This window comes from Macaca thibetana, chromosome 14 (genome assembly GCF_024542745.1).
Source record: "Macaca thibetana thibetana isolate TM-01 chromosome 14, ASM2454274v1, whole genome shotgun sequence".
In the NCBI taxonomy this organism is placed as follows: domain Eukaryota; kingdom Metazoa; phylum Chordata; class Mammalia; order Primates; family Cercopithecidae; genus Macaca; species Macaca thibetana.
This window is the reverse complement of record NC_065591.1, coordinates 59,695,180-59,704,405: the sequence shown is the minus strand read 5'-3', so window position 1 is coordinate 59,704,405 and position 9,226 is coordinate 59,695,180. Positions and strand designations below refer to the sequence as shown.

General features: G+C 40.3%; 1 protein-coding gene across 1 annotated transcript; it reads right to left on the bottom strand.

Moving 5' to 3' along the window:
- Positions 1 to 8,044: 8,044 nt before the first annotated feature.
- LOC126935117 (olfactory receptor 52L1-like) lies at positions 8,045 to 9,026 on the bottom strand. The gene is given in 2 exon segments (XM_050756325.1): positions 8,045 to 8,138; positions 8,140 to 9,026. Coding segments are annotated over 2 exon segments (981 nt in total).
- Between the last annotated feature and the right edge of the window lie 200 nt (positions 9,027 to 9,226).

Genomic DNA, 9,226 nt, shown 5'->3' with positions numbered 1-9,226 from the left:
TTGGTTTCATTGATCTTTTGTATAGTTTTTTGCATCTCAAATTCATTCAGTTTACCTCTGGTTTGGGTTATTTCTTTTCTTCTACTAGTTTTGGAGTTTTCTTCTTGTTTTTCTAGTTCTCTAGGTGTGAAGTTAGGTTGTTAAACTTTTGATGTGATCATTTGGCACTATATGCCTTCCTCTTGACATTGCTTTAGCTGTGTCCCAGAGATTCTCATATGTTGTATCTCTGTTCTCATCAGTTTCAAATAATTTATTGATTTCTGCCTTAATTGCATTATTTACCCCAAATCATTCGGGAACAGACTGTTTACTTTCCATGTAATTGTATGGTTTTGAGAGATTTTCTTGGTATTGACTTCTATTTTTGTTGTGCTGTTATCTGAGAATGTAGTTGGTATAATTTCAATTTTGTTGAATTTATTGAGAATTGGTTATAGGTGAGCATGTTATTGATTTTAGATTAGTACCCTGTGCAGAGTAGCAGAATGTATACTCTGTGGATGTTGGGTGGAGTGTTCTGTAGATGTCTCTTAGGTCCATTTATTCAAGTGCTGAGTTTAGGTCCTGAAGATCTTTGCTAGTTTTCTGCCTCAATCATCTGTATGATACTATCAACGAGGTATTGAAGTCTCCCATTACTATTCTGTGATTATCTAAGTCTCTTTGTAGGACTCTAAGGACTTCTTTTATGAATGCTCAGTGTTGGCTGCCTACATATTTAGGATAGTTGAGTCTTCTCAATGAATTGAACTCTTTATCATTATGTAATGCCCATCTTTGTCCTCATTGATCGCTGTTGGTTTAAAGTCAGTTCTGTGTGAAATAAAAATAGCAACACTTGCCCTTTTTGTGTTCCATTTGCTTGGTAGATTTTTCTCCATTCCTTTGCTTTGAGCCTATGGATGTCATTGCATGTGAGACAAGGCTCTTGAAGACAGCATGGAGTTGGGTCTTGCTTCTTTATCCAATTTACAAATTTGAACATTTTAAGTAGGGTTTTTACCCCATTTATTCTCAAGGTTAATATTAATATATGCAGATTTGATCCTGTCGTGTTTTTAGTTGGTTGTTATGTAGACTTGATTGTGTACTTGCTTTATAGTGCCAATAGTATACGTACTTAAGTGTGTTTTAGTGGTGGTCAGCAACAGTCTTTCATTTCCATGCTTAGCACTTCCTTAAGGACCTCTTGTAAGGCAGGTCTGCTGCTAAAAAATTTCCTTATCATTTGCTTGTCTTAAAAGGATTTTATTTCTTCTTCACTTATGAAGCTTAGTTTAGCTGGATGTGAAGTTCTTGATTGGAATTTCTTTTCTTTAAGGATAGTGATAATTGGTCCCCAGTCTCTTTTGGTTTGTGATGTTTTTGCTGAAAGGTTCATGGTTAATCTGGTGGGCTTCCTTTTGTAAGTGGTCTGCCCCTTCTTTCTAGCTGCCTTTAATACATTTTATTTCATGAAAACCTTGGAGAATCTGATGACTGTGTGTCTTGAGGATAGTCATCTTGTAGATGGGGTTCTCTGCATTTCCTGAATTTGAATGTCAACCTCTCTACTGAAGTAGGAGAAATTTTCATGGAGAATATTTTCAAATGTGTTTTCCAAGTTGTTTGCTCCCTCTCCCTCTCTTCCAGGCATGTAAATCAGTCATAGGTTTGGTCTCTTAACATAATTGCATATTTAATAAAAGTTGTGTTTATTCTTTTTATTCTTTTTTCTTATTTTTGTCTGAATGAATTGATTCAAAGAGTAATCTTCAAGCTCTGAGATTATTTCCTTAGTTTGTCTATTCTGCTGTTAGTATTTCTTTTTTTTTTTAAATTTATTTATTATTATTATACTTTAAGTTGTAGGGTACATGTGCATAACGTGCAGGTTTGTTACATATGTATACTAGTGCCATGTTGCTGTGCTGCACCCATCAACTCATCATTTACATCAGGTATAACTCCCGATGCAATCCCTCCCCCTCCCCCCTCCCCATGATAGGCCCCTGTGTGTGATGTTCCCCTTCCTGAGTCCAAGTGATCTCATTGTTCAGTTCCCACCTATGAGTGAGAACATGCGGTGTTTGGTTTTCTGTTCTTGTGATAGTTTGCTAAGAATGGTGGTTTCCAGCTGCATCCATGACCCTACAAAGGACACAAACTCATCCTTTTTGATGGCTGCATAGTATTCCATGGTGTATATGTGCCACATTTTCTTAATCCAATCTGTCACTGATGGACATTTGGGTTGATTCCAAGTCTTTGCTATTGTGAATAGTGCTGCAATAAACATGCGTGTGCATGTGTCTTTATAGCAGCATAATTTATAATCCTTTGGGTATATACCCAGTAATGGGATGGCTGGGTCATATGGTACATCTAGTTCTAGATCCTTGAGGAATCGCCATACTGTTTTCCATAATGGTTGAACTAGTTTACAATCCCACCAACAGTGTAAAAGTGTTCCTATTTCTCCACATCCTCTCCAGCACCTGTTGTTTCCTGACTTTTTAATGATCGCCATTCTAACAGGTGTGAGATGGTATCTCATTGTGGTTTTGATTTGCATTTCTCTGATGGCCAGTGATGATGAGCATTTTTTCATGTGTCTGTTGGCTGTATGAATGTCTTCTTTTGAGAAATGTCTGTTCAATTGACACTCTAACATCACAATTAAAAGAACTAGAGAAGCAAGAGCAAACACATTCGAAAGCTAGCAGAAGGCTAGAAATAACTAAGATCAGAGCAGAACTGAAGGAGATAGAGACACAAAAAACTCTCCAAAAAATCAACGAATCCAGGAGTTGGTTTTTTGAAAAGATCAACAAAATTGACAGACCACTAGCAAGACTAATAAAGAAGAAAAGAGAGAAGAATCAAATCGACGCAATTAAAAATGATAAAGGGGATATCACCACCGACCCCACAGAAATACAAACTACCATCAGAGAATACTATAAACACCTCTACGCAAATAAACTGGAAAATCTAGAAGAAATGGATAATTTCCTGGACACTTACACTCTTCCAAGACTAAACCAGGAAGAAGTTGAATCCCTGAATAGACCAATAGCAGGCTCTGAAATTGAGGCAATAATTAATAGCCTACCAACCAAAAAAAGTCCAGGACCAGATGGATTCACAGCTGAATTCTACCAGAGGTACAAGGAGGAGTTGGTACCATTCCTTCTGAAACTATTCCAATCAATAGAAAAAGAGGGAATCCTCCCTAACTCATTTTATGAGGCCAACATCATCCTGATACCAAAGCCTGGCAGAGACACAACAAAAAAAGAGAATTTTAGACCAATATCCCTGATGAACATCGATGCAAAAATCCTCAATAAAATACTGGCAAACCGGATTCAGCAACACATCAAAAAGCTTATCCACCATGATCAAGTGGGCTTCATCCCTGGGATGCAAGGCTGGTTCAACATTCGCAAATCAATAAACATAATCCAGCATATAAACAGAACCAAAGACAAGAACCACATGATTATCTCAATAGTATTTCTAATTGTATTACAAAATTCCTGTAGTGAGTTTTTCAGCTCTATCAAAACAGTTTGGTTATTTCTTAAAATGGCTATTTGTCTTTCAGCTCTTCTATCATTTTACTGGATTCCTTAGATTCCTTGGAGTGGGTTTCAACTTCCTCCTGAATCTCTATCATTTTTGTTGCCATCCAGATTCTGAATTCTATGTCTGAGATTTCAGCCATCTCAGCCTGGTTGAGAACCATTGCTGGGAACCAGGTGGTCATTTGGAGGTAAGAAGATACTCTGTCTTTTTGAGTTGACAGAGTTCTTATGCTGGTTTTTCCTCATCTGTGTTGGCGATGTTCCTTTAATATTTGAATTTGTCCTTAGGATGAGGCTTTTTGCTTTTATATTCTTTGGTGCCCCTAAGGGCTTCACTGTGGTGCAAACTGGATTCAATCAACTGTCTTCATGTATAGATATTTTCAGGGGGCCACAGCTCAACTCAGCACTCCTGGGTTGTGTGCTGTAACCCAGAGGGGCTGCAACAAGGCCCATGGCTTTGTTCTCTGGCCCCTCTAAGTTAAGCACCTACTGCACTAGAGGACCCAAAGTGTTCACAGTCCAATGGAGGGTGCTGCCAAAAGTGTTTCATCAGGGAAGAGGCAGGAGAGTTCTCACTTGCATGTTTGCTAAGGCAGTGTCAGGGCAGCACATGTGCTGGCAGTGGCAGAGTGGTGGCATGGTGGCAGTGACAATGCAATGACAGTGGTAGTTTAATGGCATGGTGGGGTCCATGCATACGTGTGCATTGGCAGGGGTAGGGTGACATTGAGGTTTGTGTATATGTGTGTGCATTGGTGATGGTAGGGTGTCAATGTCTTCATGACTCTAGCAAAGCAGTGGGGGCAGGGGGCAGGTGAGTGCATGCCAGCAGGGGTGGGGGGGCTTCTGCCAAAGCTCTCTGACAATTAGGTGGAGTCTGCTAGTGAAGGAGCTATGGCAGTTGCCACTGGGAAGCTCCTTGGTTTGGCAACTGAGGCTGTGATGCAAGCACGTGCAGCCATGCTGGGACCCTGAAAGAGGCTGGCAGACAGCACAGCCCTCAGACCAGACTTGCCTGGTCCCACAGGCAAGATATCCCTGTTCTGTACAGGTCCAACAGCCAACAAGGTCGAAGCCACCTAGAGGAGCATGGCAAGTCTTGGGGGATGGGTGTCTCTGACTGTGCTCTACTGCAGCCAGTCCCATGCCAAACCCTCTGGTCTCCACATGGACTGGAGTCCTGTTCCTTCCATGTCTCCAAACAGTTCTCCCTGATAGTTCAAATACTCATGGGAGTTGTGGGGTCCCTTGCAGCTAGGATTCCAGAGGTACATGGAGAGTGGTCCACATCATGCCTATTCAATTCACCCCTTCCCCAGGAGCCACTCAAGGCCAGAAATGAGACCTGGTGCAGGATTTCCAGCTTCCTCCTCTTTCAGCCCAGCGTCTGTGTCCTCCCTCAGTCTGCTCTCAATTTCTCCATTCCAAAGATCTGCTCACAGTGTTGTGAGTATTCTTGATGGTTTTGTCTCTTGGTGGGAGAAGCTCTTTCTGGCTGTCTAGTCGGCCATTTTGGCCCTTCTCTATTCTGCCCTCATCACTATGAATACCTTACTCTTGTTTACCTTGGAATTAATTTATTGTTCCTTTTCTAAATTCTTAAGTTGTCAACTTAGGTAGTTGATTTTACAACTTTACTCTTTTCTAATATAGGCATTTAAAGTATAAATTTTTCTCTGTTTTCTCTTTGGTTGCATCTCACAACTTTTGCCATACGTACTTTTCCATCAGTTTGAAATATTTTCTAACATCCTCTGTGATTTCCTACTTGATCCATGGGTTATTGAGATGTATTTAGTTTAGTTTCCAATTATTTAACTATTTTCATGCTATCTTATTGTTAATGTTTTCCAATTTAATTCTGTATTGATAAGAGACTATGACCCTGCACACACACCAAAAAAAAAAAAAAAAAAAATTTCCTGCCCCTGCTCCCCATGACTTTTTGCCCCCATGTGACATTAGCAATAAGCCTAAAGTTCCCTCACTCAAAAGATAAGAAGCCTCCCTCATACCGCCTATTAGAACAAAATTCATTCCCTGCACTTTATACTTCCACAGAGGAAGGCTCTTCTTCCTCTCACCACACGGGGGACATACGGGAGTAAATACATCTCTCTTCTCTCCGGTTTCTCCTCTCCTTTGCTTTGCTTTTCCATATGGGAAGAAGGGTCACTAATACAGTTAGGCAGAGATTGTTGGGAGCAATGGATGCAATGGATGGGGTTATTGTGTTTCAAAAGTAGAAAACATGTTCTAATCTGTTTCAGGACCTGCCTCATGGATATGTAAGGATGGTAGTAAATGCTCTCTTTTTTTGTATTTAAATACCATAGCCTAACCTGTATAAGAGACTATGACCTGCTTTTCAGAGAGAAACCTGGAAAACAGTCACTCATTCTTTTTGCATTTTATATTCCACAAACGTTCCATTTATGAGATTTTGTGATGTCTTTCAGATGGCTGGATAATTGTGCTTGGAGTTTAATTTTCAAACTAAATTGCCTCATGTCCAGGTGAAATAAGGTAGTAGGAAGAGTTGCAAAGATTTAGAATTAACAGAAGGTAATTGAGAGTCTCTTCTTTGTCCTCTGGTTCCCCTTATATTTCCTAATTATGACATACCAGAGAACCCTGCATTAAAGACATTTTAAAACAAAAAAAAACCTGCAAACCTTTACAAGAGGAATTCTAAAAGATATACTTCAGGCAAAAGAATACATATCCCACTTGGAAGATCTGAGATGAAAAACGTATACTTTTTAGGCTGTAGGTTGGTCTGTTGCAACAAAGATTCCCATATGGTAGGTTAACCCAGATACAGGTTTATTTCCGTTTCAGGTTCAAGTCATGGTTGGTGGCCCAGACAGTGTCAGGAACAAAGCTTTTCTGTATTGTTATCCTTCCATCTTCAGTTCACATTTCTGTCTTGTGATCCAAGAAAGCTGCCTGAGATCCTATTATCATATCCACTCCGCAAGCATCAGCAAGTGGTCTAAATGGAAAGATAAGCAAATGACTTCCTATTATAGGCTACCAAAATGAAGCTTAGACTCTCTAGGGTTAAGAGAGTTTGTACAATAGATGTCACACATCATAGCCTGAGTTTCTCTAGGACAATTTACCAGAGTTTCAGCCCTACACTGGGAATCAAGCTGATTAGAATGCGTAATTCCTCCTGCAATAAAAACAGCTCATACCAGTCCTCCCTAATTCATCTACTTGCAACGGCCAAGTTAAAGGCCTAATACTAAGCCTCTAAGACAGAGTATTAGTTATGAGTAAAATTTACTATGAAAAGAGAAACTAGAAAAACCAACTATTAACTCTATCCCTCCTACCAATATGAAATCCCAAAATAAATCTTATCACCTGAGCATCTTACCTCAAGGTAGCAATGACTTGACTTCTTCCATGACTAAACAAAATGTGTCACCTTCTAGGAACAGAAATAATTAAGCTAGATCTTAGGGAAACATCAACAAACAGGTTGCAATATATCAATTGTAGCAGTCGTCTTTTAACTTTTCACCCAGTTCCTATTAACAGAAATGGAAGATCTAATTGACACTACTCCACATGCCCTATTTCCAAAAGCGAAACTGATTTTTAAGTGTCCATAACTGCTACTGTACTTATTGCTTTATTTATTATAGCTATGTTTACCTACACTGGAATCCAGCACATTTTATAATTATTAGATGCTAATAATTATATGGTTATTTTGGGGGTTTTAAATGAATATTTATAAAACAAACATATATGCAGTACTTGGTCTCATTCCTTCTTTATCCAAAGCACTGATATAAATAAGTTAAAAATACAAAATACAAAGAGACATCTTTTAAAATAAATTTACTAGACAGATTTCTTCCTTGAAAATGGAAATTGTATTTTATTATTCCTAGAACCTATTACCATAACTTCTCCACTTATGTTTATTTTAAATAAATAAGTAATATCCATATTGCAATAAATGCTATTTTCTTACATTGTGACCTTCTCAGCTGCTTTGAAGAGACCCTATTGGTAAACAGGAGCCAATGATCTGGGAGTCCCAGCACTAACTTTGAGGTTTTGAAGAAACTCTAAACCTAAAAACAACCAAAGGGTGGAACTGCACAATTCCAGACAGTGTACCACAGCCTACCACTGGGCAAAGGTGAGAAAGATGACACATTCAGAGCTATCATCTATTTCTCCTATCCCCAAGTCCTACTGACACAAGGAGTAGAGAAATGTTGAAATTGAGAACAAAAGAAAACACAGCAAAAATATTCACAAATCCAGGTGTCCAGGTACATCCCAATAAGCCAAGTATCTGTAGGTGTTCTTTAGCATGGCACTAGTAAGACTAGAAGGACTACTCACTGCAAATGGTCTGTATTCATGTAATCTACACAAGTCGTAGGCTCCCGGCTATGTCCTCAGAAGGAGCCTCTGAAGGACACAATGAGAATATGTTCAGATCAATCCTTTTGTGTAAACACCCTGAGCACTCACTGGCGGATCTGCTGAGTCTTCACCCCATAGACAAAAGGATTGAGTGCAGATGGCATGAGGTGTGGCCAGAAGAACATGGACATGATGGGGTACATGGTGACCAAAGTGGTGAGTGAGGAAGGAGAAAATTCCAGGGACATAGAAGACCAGGATGACACAAACATGAGATCCACATGTGCTAAAGGCCTTAAGGCGGGCCTCACTCCCTGGTACCTTCAGCACTGCCTGGAGGATGTGGGCATAGGAAACACCAATGGCCAGGACATCCAGCCCAATCACAAGCAAGGCCACAGTCAGCCCATAAGCTCTGTTGACTGTGGTTTCTGAGCAGGCAAGTTTTACAATAGCCATATGTTCACAATAAGCATGGCCTATGACGGTGGTTTGGCAGAAGATAAGTTTTTGCAACAGAATGGGGAAGGGGATGAGGACTAGTAATCCCCGCACCAGCACCGCCATTCCGATGCACCCTATGACTCCTGGATGCAGGATCGTGGAATGGTGCAAGGGGTGACAAATGGCTACATAGTGATCCAGAGCCATGGCCACAAGTACCCCTGACTCCATGGAGGAGAATGCATGGATGAAGAACATCTGGATCAGGCAGACGGTGTACACAATCTCATGGGCATGAACTAGGAGCACTGCAAGGGCTTTGGGTGCAGTGGAGGAGGCCAGAACCAGGTCAATGGCAGCTAGCATGGACAGGAAGAGGTACATAGGTTGCTGTAAGGATGGGTCCATCAAGATGATGAAGAGAATGGTAACATTGCCCACTAGAGCAAGGAGGTAAAAGATGCCCAGGGGCAGTGTGATCCAGTGCTGGCTTTCCTCTAAACCCGGAATCCCTACCAGGAAAAAAGAAGGCTGGGGTAGCCTCCAGCTTGAATTGATAAGGAGTATTTTCAACGGCTTGGAGAGGAAAGAGAAAAAAGAAACCAAAGTCATGATTTCTGCATTCCTGCTACATTATCACATTGTCCAAATTGGGCAGCCACCATCATGAGAAGAATAAAGTGACTTTACCTGCAACCGAAGGGAATAAAGTTAGCTACAGGGAAGAAAATCTCCTTTGGTGGAGATGATTGTTTTACAGGTGAGACATCCACATGTCTGAATTAATACAAGCTTAGTTTTGTTTAGAGATA